We start from the raw sequence: 21059 nt of genomic DNA, 5'->3' as shown, positions 1-21059 counted from the left end.
ACAAACAACATCACATGACAGTCTTTTCTGTTACAAAACTGCATTTCTGTCCAAAGAAGTGTTGAGGTTTTGCACCTAGTAGACAGGGGCATTTTGGTTTATGCGAAAGGTGTGTGTGCACTTATAGTGGCCAACCTCTAGTTCTTGCAGCAGTGAATCTAGGTCTGCAGTGGGACTCAGCAGTAAGCCGCGGGTATCTTGGATCCAGCCTTTCACCAAGCCCAGCTCCTTCTCAACCTCCTCCCTCTCCCTCAACTCCTGGTGTACCTGAGCCCTGCTGGCTCGTACCCGCAACACAAGGCTAGACAAGACACAGTGGTAAAGAAAATCATACAAATTGCTTTGTCTAAGTGGGATAATCACTTAAGTTTTTGTCACTGGTGAAAAGAGTCGCCACAAGAGTCTTTTATTCTCTTCAACTGTCGGGCTGTAAAGCAACCTGAAGGGCAGCACGGGGTCACTCACCTGTCATATTGCTCCTGCATGCTTCTGATCTCTTGTAGGCAAGGTGTGTCCTCATGTCCGTTCTCTGCCTTTTTCTCCTCTCCCTCCTCCTTCTCCTCTCCTCTGAGGCTGCGAGTGTGTTGCCCCAGCAGGGCCAGGATGGACTGCTCCCTTTCCACCTCCAGGCTGAAGGAGTCATGGTACTCCAGGAGGCTCTGAAGTGCCGCCCTGGTGGCAGCCTTCTCAACTGTGCTGTCTGGGACACGACTGTGAAGGTCTTGGGACACAGAGCGTACCTTCTCCATCTAAGGGGAGTTTATGTTCAAAGATTCAGGTTCAGTTGATGCGGCAGATGCTGGATACTTTAACCTTGTCAGGCCTCTTAAAATCTTTTAAATAAAACAAAACATCAAAAGATTACATTACTTTATTTTACAAATAATCTTTTAAAGTTTTTTCTGCAGTATACAGGATTCCCTGTGACAGTCAACGGCAGAAACAAGAGTCCAGTGCAGAGAATGACATCATGTCCAGTAGAACAAAGGGGCCACAGTTGACCAGTGGACAACAGGAAACGTGCCACATATGAGGAAGTGAACACCATTCCTTACAGTTTGACCTAATTTCCCTTTTCGGAGCAGTGCTTTGTGGGAATTCTCGGTAGCTGACATCGTTCACACTTGAAATAGGTTGAAAGGCGGGAAAGCGCTTCATGACACAGTGTTTTGGCAGGAGGAAATGGCTGGCCTGAAGCCTGGAGTTACATCACAGCCCACCAACTGATATTCAGATGTTGCTGCGTTTGACCTAAATCTGTAGAACAATTTCCTCCTGTCGGCTTTAAGTGTCATGTGAGTATGAACAGCTCCTCTAGACTGTGGGCACTCTGATCGTTAGGTTTACACCGAACATGTTCATCACTGAAGCACACATTTACCACACATACAGTATGAACTTGAGCATGCAAAGCACAGACACCCACACAGAGATCCATGTCCAACATCACCAACAAAAGTATTCTCTCTTACCTTCTCAGTGAAGTTCCTCCATTCCCTCGCAGTGTCCTCCAGCGCCCTCTCCTGGGCCCGGGCCACACTGCGGAGCCTGGTCCACCGCTGCCACAGTGACGACGCAGAGTGGCTGGTGACGGCTTTGCTGGACTCAGAGATGATCTGCTCTAACTCTGTTGCATTCTCTTTCAAAGCATTTAGAGGCAACTCCAGCAGGTCGATGTGAGCCACCAGAGACTACAGCCAAAAGACAGCAGATACAAACAAGTTATTTCATAAAAGCAGTCTTCTGAAATATTGATAGTGTGAAATAATAAAACTCTCCTATAAAAGAAACAACTCTGCAGACACACAAGTGAAGAAGGAATAATGAATAAACACTCTGCTGTTTAAATGTTAATGTGCATCTACTGCCATGACTAGAAAAAATGTTGGAATTGAATATAACAGCCACATGGGACACAACACATACCCGTTAGACGATTTCTATAAACATTGGATAAGCCTTCTGTACAGTATCTCTGTTTTAGGGGTGTAACACAGTACCTTGTATCTCTGGCATTTTTCCTCTGCCTGCTGGATACTGACAGCTTTAGCCGTAGTGAACATGGTCATCTTGCTCTCTGCATCATTCATCTGGTCAACTAGTGTCTCTTTCTCATGTTGGAAGGATGTCCACTGAGCTGCACACCTGAGAAAAAAATCATATTGAGGATGATTTACTATTAAAATATGCATCATATGGACCGCACATGCCAGATGTGTTTACATATGTTACTTGGCTACACATTAACACTTATGTACACACCTCTGAAGCTCCTCTCTGTAGGCATCCAGTTGCTGTTTGACTTCTGTGTTTCTCAGCTGCATTGCCTTAACTTTTTCTCTACGATCACTCATCGCTCCTGCTTCCATAAAATCCTCCAGCAGAGCATCTAAAGTCCCCAGATCCTCTAAAGCAGCTGTGAAGTTCTTTTCCTGAGCTGAAATTTTGTCCAGGTCCTGCAGACAATCTGTCTGGTTCTCAAGCTCCACCCCAAAGCTTGCCCTCTGGAGCACAGCTGCAGCAGAGTCCAGCCATGTCTGCATGGACTGCAGAGATAAGTGGTGCCTCTGGACCAGTGAAAGAGCTCGATCCACAGCCAGCTAGAATATGCAGAAGGTGATTTCATTAACTTCAGTCTTTTTTCTCCATAAACTTCTTCACACAACTGAAGTCAGAAATGCATGCCTAAATCATTACACAGTGTCTATAGACATGATAAAAACGTCCTGTTCCAGTGCTTTATTTCAAGTTTTAGCTTTAACTGTAGTGAATATGTGCAGAGAAAGTGATTGTCACATGTTGAAAATCTAATTGTGGAATTTAAATTTTTATGCAGCTGTTTTTTTTTTTTCCCACTTCTTTGTAAAACTTTGCTGATTAGACCAGGCTCTGCTACTGTATGTCATTAGAACTTTTATTTATTATTCAGCATAACAGAATCTTTGGGATTTGGTATTTAAACACATTAAATCCCCAAAACAGTTATATATTAATAACATAACTACTTATTCAAACTTAATGGAATCTCTTGAACTGTTTTTTAAATGTTTCAGCTTCCCTGGGCCCATTAATATTGATAGCATGGGCAGAGAGGAGACTAATAATATTCAGTAGATTCGAGCCATGAATGATGGATCAGATTCGTGACAAGTTCAGAATGTGAACTTTGCTAACGGCTAAGTTTTGATCAGATTTTTAGAAAAATACAGGGGTAGGATATGACCGTAATTTCTGGATAACATACACACATACCTGTTTCTTGCTAATTCCTTGTTGAACTTCAGCTCCCAGCTTTGTCAGCTCCTGTAGTTTCTTTTCTATGTGGGCAGGAACATTTTCTTTTCTACTGCAATACCTTTGCTTTTCTCTGCTACCCAAGGTGTCTCCTATCCTCAATCTACTATTCACTTCCTCTTCCACTATCTTCAGTTTGCGTACTTCCTCATATATCCTCTCCATTTTGACCTCCGAAAGGGTCAAAGGCTCTTCCAATTTGTCCTTGATAGTCCTCAGCCACTCAAACATTTTCTCAGTCTCCTTTGAGAAATCTTCATTCTCTCTGACCTTTCTTTCACTTTCTTCAACAAAACATTTTACTTCAAACCGTAAAGACCGCAATGATTCAAGCTGCAGTCTCGTTTCCTGAAAGGCAGCGGGATCAAACTTCAGACCGAGGCCTTTAGTTTGCTGGTTACATTCTTCAGCCTGAGAGTTCACACAATCCAGGTTTTCAAGCAGAGAATACAGACTTGTGATTTTGTCCATGACACCTAGTTCTGTGTCTGGCTTCAGTCTGGCCAGCTTCTCCTTCACAGATTTAAACTCTGCTTCCAGTTTGGTGGAAACTCTGGTGTGTTCTACTAGTGTTTTCAAGCAGTCATCTAAATGCTTAATTTTCTGATCATTTGTCCTTTTCAGAGTGTTGTGGAGACTCACCAGCTGCTGTGTCTCTGCAGCTCTGTATTGCTGACCCCTACTGAGAAACCCCTCATTTTTGCCATGCAGTTCTCTCACAGCGGGGCTAATATGGAACAAACTTTCATCAATATTTCTGTGTTCATTTCTCAGACGAACAAGTTCCTCCTCTCTAATACTGATAGTCTGCTTCTCCAGATTGTCAAACTGCTCCTGAAGCTCCTCAAGTGCATTACGAGTAATATCAAAGAAAGTGCTGAACTCTTTTCGCTCTAAGATTATTTGTTGGACTCTGTCTTTTTTCTCTTTGGCTAGAGCTAGGATGGCGTTGTACTGCTGAGGCAGGGCATTGAGCCTCTCATCTAGGTAGCAATGATCAATCTCGTTCAGAGTAGGGAGGATCTCCTGGCCTATTCTTTGGACGATAAGAAGAAGGTTCTCGTACTCTGAAGCTTGTTCCAGGACATTCTGAAAGTTAGACAGTTGTGTTTGCAACTCTGAGCTATCATCAATGTTGTTTAAATTGATTTCAGGGAAGGTGATGGCATCTGCTCGTCTCAACCAGTGGCAAGTCTTATCCAGGTCAACCTGAAAGTACTTCCTGGAGGTCAAGGCTTTCTCCAAGTCTGTAAGACGCTGGGTCGTACTCTGGAGAGTGGTTTCAAATGCTGCTTGTAGCTTCTCAAGTCTCGCCAGGGTTTCTGCTCTCTCCTTGTCCGTGGCATCTCTTTCTAGCTCTCGCCCTTGTACCCAGAGAGATGCCAGCTCTCTCTGGTATGCTCGTAAACCATTTTGGACGCTCCGACAAGCAGCAACCTGTTTGGTTAGGTCCTCGGGGAGAAGCGCGATGTGGTCGTCTATCAAAGCCTTCCTCTCCTGCTGATGTACCCAAGACAGTGCTCTCCCCAGGCCTTGAAGGAACTGTGTCCGTTCTGTGAAGGCCTGGAGAGGAAGAATGAAATATTACAAATCATTTACAGCATTTTAACAGCTTGGAAAATACATAGCATATTTTGTCTGGCACCACAAAGTCTAATTAGTAACAGAAAGTTAGGTCCTTTAGGACATAATTAAAATTTGAGTTGCATCCAGTACAAAAACCCAGCTGCTTACCTTACTGAGGTACTTCCTCCTTTGGGCCACCCGAGCCCCCAAAGCCTCCACCTCAGTCTGGGCTCGTTCAACAAGCTCCTGCAGGCATCTCTTTTCACTCAGCCCCAGTCTGGAAGCTACACCCTGAGCCTCACTCACTGCCTGACCCAGCAGTTGCTGACGGGCCTCCAGTTCTACGCACACACTCAGGTGGTCGAACAGAAAGCTCTGGGCCAGATCAGGGGGTGGGCTGGTTTTCAGCGCAGAGGTAAAAGCAGGCCGCTGCTCCTCCACCCACTCTCTGGCATCCCTCAGCTGGCTCTCAACCCGGGCAAGATCCTCTAGTGTCTGTGCAGAGTCCTGGATCTTCTGTTGAATCAGGGTTTCAAGCTGGGCCCAGCGCTGCTCCAGATGACCCACCTAGTGAAAGGCAGAACACCGTGTAAAACCAGACCCAGTATTTATACTCTACATTACTATAAGTTTACTACGAGAATTGAGAAATGAGAATGGAGCTCCACCTGTTGTTTGACCAGCTCCTTGTCTAGCAGGCTAAGTCGGGGCAGAATAGTTTGTCTCTGGTCTCTGAGGTCCTCTAGAGTTGCTCTCTGCTCCTCTAGGTCACTGGAAAGCTTCCTCAGAGCCTCTAGATGCTCACTTGTACTCTCTGTGTCAGCCCTAGGTACACACAGACATGGGTTGATGGACATCTAGTCTATACAATAGTATGATAATAAAGATATAAAATAATTGTCTTTGCTGAGATAAAGACAAAGGAAGTCTTTATATAACATCACAGCCACCACAGAGAAGCTTGATACCTGGCGAGGTAGTCCCATTCCCTGGACACTTGGTGGAAAAGTTCCTCCACAGCAACAACAATCTCCTGGTACTCCCCACTTCGCTGCATATCCTCCCCTCGCTGGGCCTCCAGTTCTTCTGCCCGCTGGCCCAGGTCCATCCAGCTTCTCCTCAGTCTCCTTATCTCCTCCAGGGCAGGAGAGACCTGTCCATCTGTCAGCCTACCAGTGGCTTCATTCAAATGGGTTACCTCAGACTGTCTCTCCCTAATCTGCTGAAGGAATTCCTGCAGGAAAGATGGTGAATATTCACAGTCACACTGAACTTGACTTTGAGCTGGTTTACTTTGTTAGTCTGAAAATTTTGCTTTGACAATAACGGCTTCAAATTCATTATACAAGCACAGACCTGTGCCTTATCCAGCTGGTTCTGTGCAATTTTGGGCTCCAGCTCTGCAGGTCTCCTAATGAGGTTCTGAAGTTGCTGCTCTGTCTCTCTCAGCTGGACCTCCAGATCTGCCTTCTGCTCCTCAATGTCCCTCCAGCTGTCTGCAACCTCCTCACAAAGCAGCATACGGTCCTCAATCTAGACACAAAAAACCCAATGAAATCAATTCACAATGGAGCATTTTGTCAAAATATAAAATTTTAGAAGCTGCCCTGAAACTGTCGATCTTTTGTTTAAAGGCATGTTAAAGTCAACTGACCTGCAGTTTCACTTGCTGGATAGCTGCTGCCGTCTCTCTGACCCTCGGCTCAGACAGGTCACATGCTGAGCACACAAGCTGGAGGTAAGTACTGGCCTGTTCCTGGAGAGCCCGCTCCTGCTTCACCTGCCCCCCGAAAAAGATGTCTGTTATTTGTTTGATGAGTTTATTGATCACTCCTATTATTGAATTCAGGACAATCTGCATGTTTAGGTACGTCTCATCGTAATTTCAGGAGGTAACAATATGTAGCAATCTCTTTGTTAAGGAATGGATAGTGGCTTACTGACCTGCTGTAGCGCCTCCTCCAGGCTGAGAGGATGATGTGCAGGAGGCTCTGGTTCCTCTGCTACAGAGGTCAACCAGGTCTGACACTGCTGCAATGTATCTTGGACACTCACATGTCTCTGTAGCTCATGGTCCAAACTCTGATACACCTATAAGACACGGACGAATACATTTCAGTGCTATACATCTGGATTGAACACTTACATATTGCAAAACCTTCATAAAATTTTAGCCAAAAATGATATTGCAAAGACTTTCAATATTGGGTTTCATGAATGTGTGTTCCTGAAACTCCTACATGTCAACTCAAACTGAAGTGAGGACAAATGTTTTTCACAAACAACAAGAAAACACATACATGCAACAACACAAACATAAAGTGACAGCATCCAAAAACGCTGCAGATATTGCAAGACTGCATAGCTTTGAAGCCAGTACAGTATGGTCAAACAAAGACACATTAAATAATGAAACCCAAAGAAGTAGGCAGTTATAGAGCAGTATGCAGCGCTGCATTTGACAGGTGTTGAATGTGGAGGCGTCCATGCCCTCCAGGGGAGAGCCAAACAGCGAGATCTGATTGACAGTGTTAATATGAGAGCCCGAAAGCGGGAAGGGGGGTGGTGGTGGCAATGTATTGGCAAACTGCCCAGTGTATTTGGCAAAGGCTAGAAGGTTGGCATGGTGGCAAATGGCAGGCAGGATATTAGAGCTGTGTTGTGGTGGGACACAGTTGGCAGCCATCGTAACACTGGAGGCACAGTTGTAGAGAAGCCAGCAGCGTAGTGGTAAAGTGTGACTGGATCACACAATGCCAGATTGGATGTGCGTGTGCTGGTGGAGGTGGTGTCTTGGGAGGTGAGCTATGATGACAGAGTAGAAGTTGCCAAAATGACAGAGTGGGGCTGGATTAGAGGGCTCGCCAGATCTACTGAATAGTGGCGTGTGACCATTTTTGGCTCAGGCATGAAAAAATGGAGTTGACAGGGGATATGCAGAGATTAATATGGGGAGATTGAGTTAGTGATTTTGGCTGGTGGGGTCCGCCTGAGTGTGGCTGCTGTTGAGCTCCACTTTGGCAGCCTTAATTGGTCGTGCCCCCTACACTGGCAGTGAAGGGCTGTCTTGAGAGGCGGGTTTAAGTGTCAGAATGGGTTAGGATTAAGTGGATGCCGAGACTGTTGGAATATTAACGGGACTGATATGTAGAGCGTGTGTTTGTGCATGCATGTATGCTCACATCAATGGATGCACGTTCAAATATGCGTGTACCCAACACACCAATATGTCTTCTGTGTCTTACATAATAAATATGTAAGAACCGTTTCGCTTCTTCAAATACAGAATCCATGTCTTTCTCGTCTTCCCATGCATCTCTCCTCCTCCCTCTTCTCCTTGTCTGCATCCCCTCCCTCCCTCTTTCCATCTCCTCCTCCTCACTCACCCTCTGCGCTGTGCTACAGATGGCAGAGTAGCTGTCTCTGGTGCCTTGCTGGTGAGCCTGGACCTGCTGTCTCAGCCTGCTCTGCACACGGTCACTACAGCCTTGTACCAGGTGGGCTCCTCGCTCCTTCAGACCTGCCAAGCGATCCTCAAAGCCTGCGATTTCCTCCATGATGGCCTGTGGAGGGCAAAATAACAAGTAGGATCATATTAGAAAGATGACACAGGAGGTCAGAGGAGACTGATACCACACAGTGAGGTGTCATCGGATTAGACAGGCCTGAATGGATGACAGAGAATTAGCAGCGACAGTAGCTTTGGAAATCAGATTTCAGCTGCTTTGGTTTTCAAAATACAAAGTCTGTTATAGATTTGGACTGAAACTACAGAAATAAAACATTTTTTGCTGAAACCAAATCCTTCAGTATACTTCGTATTTTATTTAATAGAAGTTATCACTATAGTGACATGTATGATTTCACTGAGTAATTTCCAGTGAGAAACATGCTGCCTTCACTTACAGACTGTTTTTCCAGAGGAGTACAGAGGACTGATAGAGAGTTTCATCACGTGGTGCATCGACAATCACCTGAAGCTCAATATCAGCAGAACCAATGAGCTTATGGTGGATTATAATGCTTCAAATATGGATGTTGCTGCAAAGGAGCTGGAGATTGTAAAATGTGGATGCTTCACACACACATCTTCAACCTGGCAGCACAGAAAATCTGTACAATCACCACAGTTTCAAGGTGGGCACCCAAAACTCGTGTCACCAATTCAGTATGTGCCCAAATGTGAAATATGGCCATAATCTCCCCTTCTGTGAGACATGTGTGTGAAATTGTCATAATTAGTGGAGAAATTCTTGGATAATGGCCAAAAATGGGTTTTATGAGGTCCTGGTGACGTTCAGCGTAACCACCAAAATCTCAAATCAATAGTTCTAGTGAAGTTTATTAAGCAAAACAGTAACCACACCATACTAAAAGCTCTAATGAAATCTTCAACAATTTTGCTATACACTCCTCCCAAACAAAGGTAACTTTTACAAGACGTGTTCATTACCTCCGCTGAAGAGGTCATGTTTTGTGCTGTAATTACATCTCAAAAGTGCTGTATCGTGAGCTACAAACTCATTCAAGGAATGTAATTATGCACCTTGTGCCTGGCCAGCTGTTGAGTGGCTGCCTCCAGGCTGCCACCCACAGTGGGATCAGGAGTCACCATCCTGCTTGACATCTGCAGCAGCCAGCGCTCCACTTCCTGGAGCTCGTTGTGGTAAGCTTCCTGCTCCTTCACCTGGCCTTCCAGATTCTCCACATGGGCCTGGACCACATTGTTAAGGGACCACAGTTGTTAAGGGATCATATCCATTGCAACAATTCATGTGCTAAGTCTACATTGAAAGAGCCTTTACTTTTTATACCATGATTACTCTTATCTGAACACAGGTTCTCACCATAGCAGTATTACAGAGTTCAGTGTAGTCCTTTTTCAGCCTGTTCATTCTGTCTCTGATGGATGGGTAATGGACAGAGGCCAGCAGAGCGTCTCCTTTCTCCACCACTGACCTTATGGATCCATCATGGGACTGAACCATCTGCAACAGAGCCTGAGGACACAGACAGAAAACAGGTGATCTCAGTATCATCTACGCAGCATTGAGACTTGATTTTGGACTATTCTTTTCAATGTCAGCATGTAGAGACAGAAGTGGACCTAAAACTGAACCCTGTGGGAGAATCGTGTCGTCAACAATTTCAAAAGCTGCATCATTATATGGAGTTTCAATTGTTTTATTATAACAATATTGTCTTATTAGTTACTAATGTTGTGTTAGATCATTGCTCAATATTAAAGGTTTAAACTAGCATTTTTCTAGCAAATTTACAACAAATTGGTTCTACTATACTGTCAAACATTTTCCAAAGCACACAATAGGCAATTATCAATATAAAAGGAAACGGTATAGTCTGGAAAATGATCAGCAGTTATGTATAGTATATTCAATTTTGGATCTAATGGCCTATGACATGCAAGGACACTCATGTGGTCCATTAAGCTAATAACATTCAGTGAGGCCTTGCTGCCATTTGGACCCACTAAAATGTAAAATTACCGAGTGCAGCATTAATGCAATGCTCTGCAGGGTCACAGTTTCAAATTAAATACAGTACAATCATTTAGAAAAGATTGAGAAATTACATAGTTGCTGCTATACCTTATACTTAGCCAGCAGTGCTCTCCGTTGGTACAGTTCAGCCTTGGGCTCCACTGAGGTGCTGAGCAAAGCCCTGGTCTCCACCAGCCACTGGGCCTGAGCCTTATATCGGTCTTGGAACTCCTTCGCCAGCAGTAACGCTCGCTGTAGAAAGCTGTGCTTCTGCCTCAGCCCGCCAGCGAGCTCCTCCAGCTGGCCAAGGCGAGCCTCTACCTCCCCTCCTAAACTCTCAGCTCCAGCCTCGTTCAGGAAGCCTGCTGCCTGCTCTGCCCGCTCCCTCAGTGATTTCAGGAAGCTGTGTCCGTGTTGGAGCTCAGACTGGAGAGTCTGGTTGAAAGAGAGAGCAGATATACAACTCAGCATGGGTGCCGCTACAGTGTTATTACTATTTTACACTGAACACCTTCAACCTGGGCATTTTGCACACTGCTGAGTTGAAGAAGTAAAAGACCGCTTTCTGTGCCGGTGTACCAAAACTGAACCATATATGCTCTAGGATGCAGAAAGCCTGCTATCATAGATTCCATTACTTTGAGGTTAACATTCAAACTCAGCATCACTGATTTCTTTGTCCTTCACCTCACGGCTGCCCCAGTCACACAGACCAGCCCGGCAGTGTGTTTGAAAGGCTTTGAACCCATCAGGTAGACTGACACCTGCATGGTGAGATGTGGAGAAGGCTTGGGAGGTCATGGTGTGGAGAAACCACAGTGAATAATATGAAAGGAGGACCCAATTATAAGGACCCTTAACAGGCAGCAGTAGCTGCAGGGGTTTCCAGGGCAACCACAACATACACCGCACACACCCGCAGACCTCCACTCGATGGGACGCTATCTAGCTTTCATCATCAGTCTATTATTGCTTGAGTAGAGAGTGGCTTCACACTGCAACAACCCCAGACCTCCCGCTACTGCTGTTGATAATATAATATAACAAGACCTGTGTCTGTGTGCACACGTCCATGTTTGCTCAGGGCATGTTCATCATTCCAGTAACAATGCCAACGAACCGGCCTCAGGACCTTAACAGGAGACGCTCAGTATCTCTCAATTTCAGACAAATCTGTGCAGTTAACATAGGAGCCAAAACAAGGAAGTCTGAGGTAATTGCCATTTGGAGTAGATTTAGTTCTGCATGACTTGTTACCTCCATGTCACATCAAAACATCTGCTCTCATGCTGTGTCTGACATCAAGCATCCTTCTTAGCAACACTACTGGTGTCCACATGTTGAATTAAACTTGCAAGACTTTGTTGAAACCGGTGGTTAATAAGTTTAATGATAAACTGGGCATTTCGGATGCAAGACAGTTTGAGGAACCATTCAAACATCTGAATGGTTTTTACATTACAGAGGGGAAAAAAAATACTCACAGTTCATTTTAGCACCTAATTGTTCCAGCAATTACAAAATACTAATTCAGCGGCCTGTCTTTGGACTGAATGAATTACCCACTGATGAAAGGCTGGAAACCTGCTTAGCTTCAATGATGCTAACACTATGATACAGCAGAAGACAGTGTGGTGAACATTACATATGAGGTCCTGAACATAATGTGCCCTTTATGCTGTAAACTGTCTTGTACCATGTCAGCCTCAATTATCCACATCAAGCATCTTGTGGTCTTGTGAATCTGCTGTAAATGATGAGCAAAAACAATTCTGTTTCTTATTCTGCAACAGTTCTCCGGCTCCATTATCTACTACGGCACTGTAAATTATGTTCTTTCACTACAACAGAATCTAAACCTATTTACTTTTACTTTTTAGAGATAAAACCTGTGTGTCAGAAAGCAAAAGGGAGTTTGGGGAAAAATGTCTATGAACACTTATAAATGCCATTGAGATTGTATACAAACGAGTCAATGGAGCTTTTTGGAGCACTCTTGGGGAAAAACTATGGTGAAAACAAAAAATAAATGAAGAGGTTAAGATGCACTGGATGACAACAGAGTCAGGGAAAGTGGCAGATGTAGAGAATTTAATGATTATAATAAAAAGCTACCACAATTGCTCAGACCTAAGGGACACATTAGGCCTTCTGAAAATGCACATGTCTTACCATGACACATTCTCACAATACTTTCATGTTCAGAGCTCTTAATGAAGTTACAGCATGATTGTGGCTCAGGGGCCAATGTTACTGTATGACTCGCGCTTTTACAGTTACAACTCAGTATAAAAGGAAGTCGAAATCCAACTAATGGCCCTTGACACAGCTATTGACTACTGGTCTTTGTGTCAATGCATAATCATCCAAGCTCACTGAAAAGCCCTGTAGCTCTCACCACAGGAGAATGAGTAAGTGATGGAGCGCTCGTGTGTTATCTGCAGTGCTGGAAGGACACATGTGGTGACAGCATGTCTTCAGTCCCTATGCAGAGACAGAGCATCGATCCCAGACAGGGATTACTGCAAAGCCCACACCAGATGACGTATTGTAAATGTCTGTGTGTGTGTGTGTGTGTGCGTATGCCTTTCTGGATATGTGTGTGACAAAGACAAAGAGAAATGAGATCTAGTGATTTATAAATAAAGGCAGTGGGGAGAAAATGACAGTGGATTCAAGGTTTTGACAGTTTGCTGCAGCTTGTTAGTTAGCACTTTGGATGGATTTTGTGATATGAAGCGAGTATTAGAGAGGAAAAAGAGAGAGCGAGAGAGAGAGAGAGAAATGTATGTGTGCGCGTGAATGTGTGTGTGATGTGAAGCGGTAAGGGCACTGCATCAATTACAGTGTCTGTGCCAGCAGGCTCCTGACACCGGCGCTTCTTCATCCTCTGCTTCACAGTGGGAGGTCTCCTCCTGCTACCATGCTTCCTCTAAAGCGGCACCCACTTTGTCTTCATAAAGGGCTGATCGATACACACATACTCATCCAATCCTATACACACACAATATGAACTATGCCAAGCAAACCGTGGTGGCGATTTTCTTTTTATTATTGCTGTCTGTGCATGTTTGAGCAGGGCTACTCCCCTCCAATGGCCATTTGACCAACAGAGCACAAAGAAAAACTGCTACAGTTATGCCACCACAGCGAGTTTCTTTCAGTCTAGAGTGCTATCCAAATATTATAGGTACGCTGATTGCTTTGCGAGCTTTACAGGTAGTTTATGTATATTTTACTGGGCAAGCATATTGTCGCTGCCAAAGAAATCCGTACACTTGATGTTACAAGCAGGTACCATATGCTGCTTGGCAGAAAACGAGATTGCACAAGGACATTTTTGCTGGCTTGGATAATGCATTCATATGAGTTTGTGCTCAAATTCTCCACTGCAAACTGAAGTCCTGCTAACTCATCAAATTGCCAAGGTAATACCCAACGTCTGTGCTGATTTATTGCAACCTGTTCAGGGAGGTGTATTAAGCACCGCACCGTGCATCCAAATGCCTCGCTGACAAATGGAGGTTCAGAACTGTGAGTGTGAAATTTATGTCCAAATTTATCTACCCGCACATGGAAATTGCGGGAAAGATTAAGGTAAATCGATAAATACCTCTAGTTTTTTCATCTTCCTCTCCATGGCAATGCGGTCCAGAGGTTCAGAGCTGTCAGTTAATGCTTTGAAGCTTTTCTGAGTGGAGCTGAGCCAGTCGGTAAAGGACACGCAAAGGTTCTCAGCCTCTTCGATGCTCTTCAGCTCCTCCTGTAGTTGCTTGATGGTGTCCTGAAAAATGAAAGGATGAGAACTCAGAAATGAAGTTTCACAAATAGACAGCTAGATAATAGTGCTATCCTATCATATTCGCATCATTTTTAATAGTATGAACATAAAGGTGAATAATCTCACCTCAACAGCTGCTGCCTTTTAGCCCCAAGGGTTAAAACTGTTAGTGAGACTTTGACTGAATTTGGTCAGTGGAAAATTCAGCAAACATGGTCTGCATCACTTTCTTTTAAGGTGTGCCTCAGCAGTCTTACCTGAGCCACCAAGGACCAAAAACTCTATGATCAACCATCAAAACAGAAAATATCCGTTTCTCCCCTCCTCATTCATCTGCAGAATGTCAATAGCTTCACTACAAGGTGGAGAGGGATTTTATGTTTTTGACGCATTATCCACTTCACTGAGATTTTGAGTCAATAACATCATGAGGATGGAGAGGGTTTCTTGACACATTATTCTCTCAACTTGCAAATCCTGTGGTGAGAGGCTCCAATTAGCTGATAGTGCTGAGTGCACACCTTTTCTGACTAGACAGAGGTAACAGCTTCCCACCTCAAGCCCATAAGGCCCTCACTTCACACAGTATAATTACAGGCATCCGTAGTATGAGAGGGATGTTATGTGACTACATGCATATGCATTGGCATGACTCTTGGTACATATATGCTTGAGTCAATTTTGAGAGGGGGTGAAAGGGGTGTGGGTATAAGTGAGACAAAGAAACAAAGTGAGGGAGTGAGGGGGAGACATAAACTCAGATGTGTTACTGAAGGTGTAAAAATCAATGTAGTGCAGGCAAAGCTTTTCCACTGCTTGTGCCGGGTGTGAGATTGCCTTCTGTAGCGTTTAATTACAGCCTTAGCCCCAGACCAGAGGAGCCTCATTGATTTTCCTTTAGTCCCCCCCAGAGGAGCAGACAAATAGAGAGGCTGGATCTGAGTATACAGAGCAACACAGGCCCAGTTCACAGGCATAACTCTCAAAGCTACTTCAATGGGGTGTTACAGAAACAAAGTGCAAACTCTCACTGGACTAAATTCCATGGTGAGAGAGCACAGCCATGTGTGAGGAGCCCACTGCGGGAGGAGAGCTGGCAATGCACACAACTTCTTCATCCATCACTGAGACTGTATTAAACAAAAAGTGGTTAAAACCCTGCCCGTCAAGGCTTTATGTTTACTATTCACAGTATGTGAAAATCTTCTGGAGGACAAAAAATTAAAAAACTATTGTATGTGAAATTGTATGTGTAATAATTAAAGAAGAACTTGGTTTGGTTGAGTGCCTAACCTGTATGTTGAGCAGCAGGGAATGGTAGCGGGAAGTGAGCTGGGTGGCAGTAACGCTGACACGACTACTGATGTAGGTTTCCTCCAGAACCTGCTGGGCCAGAGAGGAGAGGCCATCGACTTCTCCCTGCCGTGCAAGCACTGCCTCAAGACACCCCTGCTCAGAGGGGACAAAGAGAAATGTATAATTAGCATCTTTCTCATTAAATTCAGTCAAAAATATTCATGATTTGAATGTAAATTATGTGCTGTGGGAAATAAAAGGACAAACATGGGTGAAAAGGAAAACAAGAAACAACAGATCACATCGCAAACAAGCTATGGTGCCAAGGGTCTGTATCTATGTGTGTGTATGTTTTTGTGCGTGTGTGTCCCTAAATGAAGGGGAGGAAAATACTGAGACTGTCTGACATCCTGACACTGGCAGGAAGCGTGCTCCAAAGGGAGGAGACCCAGTTGGGGAATAGTCTGTCCCCTGCTGTTTCCTTCCAAATGCCTTGTGTATGTTTAGGGGAGGCAGTAAGAAAAGTGATGTATCATTGTGCAAGGTCCTGCGATGCCTCATAACTTTCATTTTGAAAGTCTTATTTTTGGCTTGGATATTGCTGTGGCTGAGTTTTGAGTGAGTAAACTGGTGCACTGTTTTAGGAACTGACTAGATGTGACTGACAGTCAAAGAGGAAACGTGACTCAAACACAGCACAAAGATTTTTGACAGGATTCATTTAAAGCTCTTTTAAAGGATTCATTTAGCCCTCCTCTAGGGCCTAAAATTAGTATGGAGAAAAAGTGAGCTGCTTGTTTTTGTTCTTGTTGTCCAAAATATTGAGTTAAAGGGACTGTGAGGTCTACAGTTCAGCCGGGTACGTATTATTTCTGACTGTATGCGTGACACAGAAAATGATATTAGCAGAAAATATGACAGAAGAGCATAATACTAATGAGAAGAAGCAGTTTATGTAAGACCTCAGAGAAAGCATGAAAATGTAATCAATATTACTTTGTATTTCAAATACAGTCACAGTATATTGCTGGTAATAATATGTGTCGTGTTCTTGTGAGCTTGTCTTATATAGACTTTAGAGTTCTGACCTGGAGTTTCTTCAGGTGAGTCTCCTTGGTGGCTCTGTCTGACCTCCGATGAGGTCTGACGTTTGCCACTTTCTCCATCTCCTCCAGCCACTGCGCCAGGCTCAGAAACCTTTGGCCCATGTGCCTCAGTCTGGTCAGCGTGGAGCTCAGCTGGGTCTGCGTCTCCTCCAGACGGCCCTGGTAGGCCCCCCACTCCCGCTGAGCGGTGTCCAGCGCTCGGTCCTCGATCTGAGGTATACCCCAGGGGATTACCCTCTCTCTGCTTGTCAGCACAGAAGAGAGCAAAGACTGGCCATTTGAGCAGCGTTCCTGCAGGAGCTGTAAGTGAAATAAAAAGGGAAGAACAAAGACACAGTGTGATCAAAGAGTTTGAAGCGGTTTAGTTACCAAAAGTGTCCGAGGCTTAAGCCAGGTGAGATGACAGTAAGAGTGCACACTGATACCAGGAGGCTTTCTCTTACATTTGTATGTTACCTGTTCATATCAATTATATCATCCAGAACACCGCACAGTATTAATACCTGCAGCTGTTGTAGTGTCTTCTCTAGTGTATCCACATTTCCCTCTGGATGGGACAAGGAGGCCAGAGTGGCCTGTTCCTGCTCCAGCCAGTCTTCAAACACATGTAAACCCCTTTGATATTCCTGATGGACCAGCACCAGGCCTTTGGCCTTACTGACTGCATTCTGCAAAACAACAGGTTGGAGACATTAGTGGTGGAAAATCCAGTCAGTATCACAGCAGCAGTGGACAGTGTAATTTTGCTATAAAAAAAGAGGTCTTGCCTTTTTAAAACTTTAAAATTGTGCTTGAAAAATACGACCACTTGCCTGATTACTGACGTCAATTGCTTGAAGCTGACTTAACCACATGCTAACATAATACGTGAGCAGCAAAACTGAATGTAATGTGATCTAAAGGTGTAAATAATGCTGTTGACAAAAGCAAAAACTGTGTAATGAATTTATTATCAGTGAAATTATGAAAATGTTCAACATACAGGTCGCAGTCTTCAATAAGCTGATTGAGATTTATGAAACAACATGAAGTAAGCGCTCAGAGAAATTTTCTCAAAACAATCATTTATTATTAAAATGCCTGCAGAGGAAAAAATGGAACCATATGTTGTTTGCAGTGTAAGTACCTTGGCCTTTTCTTTGAGGGCGTTGTATCTACACTGCAGCTGCTGCACCTCCTGCTGGGTAGTGTAGTGCTCAGCCATATTGGACCCCTTTGTGGCAATGGTCTCCAGAGGACTGCTGTGACTCAGTACTTCTTCATAGAGAAGCTGGAATGAAACAAGAACACATACAGACATTCAGTGAAGTAACTTTTACTCCACTGGGAGGCTCTGGGGTATTAATAAGTGTAACTATATGTGTCTGGTGTACGGCTTTCTATAGAAAAGGTGAACTTTTAAATTTGTGAAGAAGATTAAAAAAGAAAAACTGGAAAACATGGCAGCTGTTCTGTAAAAAAGTGTAAAAGTTCAGGCCACACCAAGTTTCATCTCAATGCATAAATCAAGTTTACAGCATCTAGTGTGGCTTTTTGAGGCTAGCTGTTATGCCACATGTGATACCTTGGTCTTCCCCAGGTTGGCGGTTTTGTCTCTCATCTCAGAGTACTGTCTGTCTGAGCAGCTGAGGGTCTCCTCAACCCGGTCCATCCACAGCACGAACTGACCCACGTCCTCCTGATAGCTGGTCCATTGCGACAAGGCGCCCTCCAGCTGACTGTTACAACGACAGCAACGTTAACACACAGGGGAAAAAACACGACACAAAAACACACGCAAACAACGTACACACGCATTTGAATCTAAATCCGTGTAACCTTTCAAGCAACTGAAATCAATGAAGTGAAACTTGACAGTTCCCATTTATCAACTGACAGGCTGATTGATTGGTTCATGATAACAACCTTTTGCACTGAATAGAGGCAGAAAGCAAGGAGTCCCATGAGTCTTTGAGGTCCTGGATCTGTTTGCGAATCACTGGCACCCCCTCAGCCGACGTGTTCCTCTGGACTGCTTCTCCCCGCGTCAGAAGCATCTTTAGCTGGATCTCCCTCTCCTGACGAGCGGCCAGTAAGGCCTACAGACACCATTAAAGAAATGCATTAAGTTTTCCAGGTGGTCACCAAAAGTCCAAGAATTGCCAGCGAGGGAATGTGTCACCATACTGCTGTTAGCTGAGCTATGCTATGCTTCTTTCCTTAAATCACATATATGTTGATATGTCAGCCTGACACACTGTAGGAAAAGTATTGTAGGGAAAACATGCATAGCTTCTTGTATCTAAAATGAACCAATAGTCCAATCTGTGAGAGTTACGCCATATTCCTTTAAGACATCCCACAGCCGTCCTGTCCCTCCTTACTTCCAGCTGTAACATCCGGTCCTCTAACACGCCTTTGTCGGTGGTGGTGGAGATGCAGGTGCTGAGGACCCTTTGAGCTTCACACACCCAATCCTGGAGCTCCTTAAGGCCTTGAGAGAAGAGGCGGTGCTCCCCCACAATGCGTTCAATCCTGGAAGCCTTATCCTTTAGAGATGAGAGCACAGCACTGTAAACACACTTCAATTCTTACATTGGTTGTGAGAAGCAGGGTAGTACTGCATTGATTGTTTCCGGTGCACAACAACAGTGTCTTCATACATTTCAGTTTGAATTTGAAATTATGGTCTTGTTTTTCCTCACATTCGTCTCCGGAGACTTTCCCACCCACACAGTACAACACAAGACACACAATGTATTTTGTTTGCAGTCATCACTCGTACATCTTAAACATCTGTGTAACTGCAGAGTGGAGAAAGGCAGAGCTGCAATAACAATCTACAAGTGGCAGTTTTAAATGATTTCATTCCTGTTTCCATGTCTGGCAGGGAAGAAGACCTAAAAATAGCGCTCCGCGAGCTAGCCGGCAAAGAAAATAAATCTCATTCATCATTGTTGGGGCACTCTCATTGTCCTGAGGTAAGAGAATTGTGCTTTGCGGTCATTGTAATGTTTTGTTCGACGCTATATGAAATTTATCATAAGAGTGTGACCAATCTAACGAGAGCTTCAAAAAGGTCAGATTCTCAAGCACTGACATGTTTCAGCTCTGGCATTTTAGAAGTGCTTCAGTGGATGAAAGGTGAGCTCAACAGCCTTGGCCTTTTTCATGTTGATGAGGCTGCAACTGCAAGGACCTTTTGGAGGTGAGAGATAGATTATTATGCTCAGGGAAATTACTACAGATAGGGAGAGTTTCTTGGGGTGCAATCTTTTCACCTGAGGTAAGCTGATTACAGCAACCGTGACTGATGCGGAACTGGGGAAGAAAGCATGACACAGCAAATAACAGAGAACAACAGTAAACAACACGGCTCGACAGAAGGCTCCGTAGTTTTTAGCTCAAACAGTACATGAATCAAGCAAGGCACGGTTCAGCATGCTGCAGCATTTCTCAGGCAGAAGCACAGATACGTTAAGGGGAAGAAAGGGGATGGCAGGGTTACAGGGTGGAAGCAGAGTTACCTTGGTTAAGTTGCTGAGGGCTAGATACTGCGCTGACAGCTGGGACACGCGGTGGACGAAGCCCTTGCCGGCTGCTTGTCCCTCCCAGAGACGATGAGCTCTCTCCCTGAGCCTGCCCAGCTCTGCCTCCCGACTGGCCATCTCCTCCAGTACGCACTGGGCCAGTATGAAGCAGGAGGAGGAGGAGGATATGGAGAAAGATGAAGGAGCAATAGGATGAAGGTAAGCACAGGTGGGAGGGCAGGGTTAAAAGTGACAGAAGAAATGGAGCACAATGGAGAGGTAGTGTGGAGGAAGGACAAAAAAAAAATATGAAAGCAAAAACAGAAAAGGTTAGGTGTGAGAGGCACAGAGGAGGGGTGCAAGGTTGGGTTAACATATCACAAGAACAGACAGAGTGACAGGTACACATCAAAATACACGAATAAGGACAAAGGGAAAGAACATCATAAAAACCAGCATCAGCAGTATTTCTCTTGATGTTCGTTTTTAAATAGAAATACGGTTATTCAGCAAGACGCCACAGCACAGAGCAGGGAGAGGAGACAAGCCTGATAAAATACTGCGAAGGCGGGGGGGTTATACATGTGAAAAGGTAAAGAGGATTTTGCCAACACAGGTTCACACACTGAAGCCTGCATGTATTGTATTATACTTGAGGTGCTGGGGGAAGAAATGTAATTGCTTGCAGGGCCAGACAAAAGGCGACGAGGAGAAGTGCTACAGTGGGCGACAGAGTAAATACAAAAATAGCAACAACGATAAGGGCAGAGCTTTGAGATGGGCTTGATATATTTTTTCTCTTTTGTCAGTTTTATCTTTTTAACGCTCCGTGCCTCTCTTCCTTTTTTGTCTCTGCCAGACATGGCAGAGGCTGTTATCGCATCCTGAAAAGGGCCTTTTAGCCACGCAGCGCTTCAGCTGTGACAGAAGGAGAATTAATTAGATTTCTGGACTTTTCCTCTGACTATTGTGTCAAGACGCTGCTCTATTTTGATCCAGTGGTGCT

At 44.5% G+C, this 21059-nt stretch overlaps 1 protein-coding gene across 5 annotated transcripts in view; it reads right to left on the bottom strand.

Moving 5' to 3' along the window:
- syne1a (spectrin repeat containing, nuclear envelope 1a) overlaps positions 1-21059 on the bottom strand; it is a 121869-nt gene that overhangs the window by 42725 nt on the left and 58085 nt on the right. For 4 of the 5 annotated variants that reach the window (XM_076755671.1, XM_076755669.1, XM_076755673.1 and 1 more), the window contains 25 exons: positions 20051-20206; positions 18908-19072; positions 18450-18622; positions 18109-18262; positions 17671-17814; positions 17048-17212; positions 16527-16844; positions 15436-15591; positions 13975-14145; positions 10470-10796; positions 9708-9860; positions 9407-9574; positions 8247-8423; positions 6805-6951; positions 6515-6640; positions 6217-6393; positions 5829-6094; positions 5529-5685; positions 5029-5427; positions 3253-4857; positions 2263-2600; positions 2001-2145; positions 1473-1691; positions 466-749; positions 136-301 (listed from right to left, as the gene is read on the bottom strand). In XM_076755671.1, the coding sequence (XP_076611786.1) occupies positions 136-301; positions 466-749; positions 1473-1691; positions 2001-2145; positions 2263-2600; positions 3253-4857; positions 5029-5427; positions 5529-5685; positions 5829-6094; positions 6217-6393; positions 6515-6640; positions 6805-6951; positions 8247-8423; positions 9407-9574; positions 9708-9860; positions 10470-10796; positions 13975-14145; positions 15436-15591; positions 16527-16844; positions 17048-17212; positions 17671-17814; positions 18109-18262; positions 18450-18622; positions 18908-19072; positions 20051-20206 (6456 nt within the window). The remainder of the gene's footprint in view (positions 1-135; positions 302-465; positions 750-1472; positions 1692-2000; positions 2146-2262; positions 2601-3252; positions 4858-5028; positions 5428-5528; positions 5686-5828; positions 6095-6216; positions 6394-6514; positions 6641-6804; positions 6952-8246; positions 8424-9406; positions 9575-9707; positions 9861-10469; positions 10797-13974; positions 14146-15435; positions 15592-16526; positions 16845-17047; positions 17213-17670; positions 17815-18108; positions 18263-18449; positions 18623-18907; positions 19073-20050; positions 20207-21059) is intronic. The other variant, XM_076755674.1, reaches the window with a different exon arrangement.

Source organism: Chaetodon auriga, chromosome 18 (genome assembly GCF_051107435.1).
Source record: "Chaetodon auriga isolate fChaAug3 chromosome 18, fChaAug3.hap1, whole genome shotgun sequence".
In the NCBI taxonomy this organism is placed as follows: Eukaryota; Metazoa; Chordata; class Actinopteri; order Chaetodontiformes; family Chaetodontidae; genus Chaetodon; species Chaetodon auriga.
Note: the sequence above shows the minus strand (reverse complement) of the source record. Positions and strands in the feature narration are given on the sequence as shown.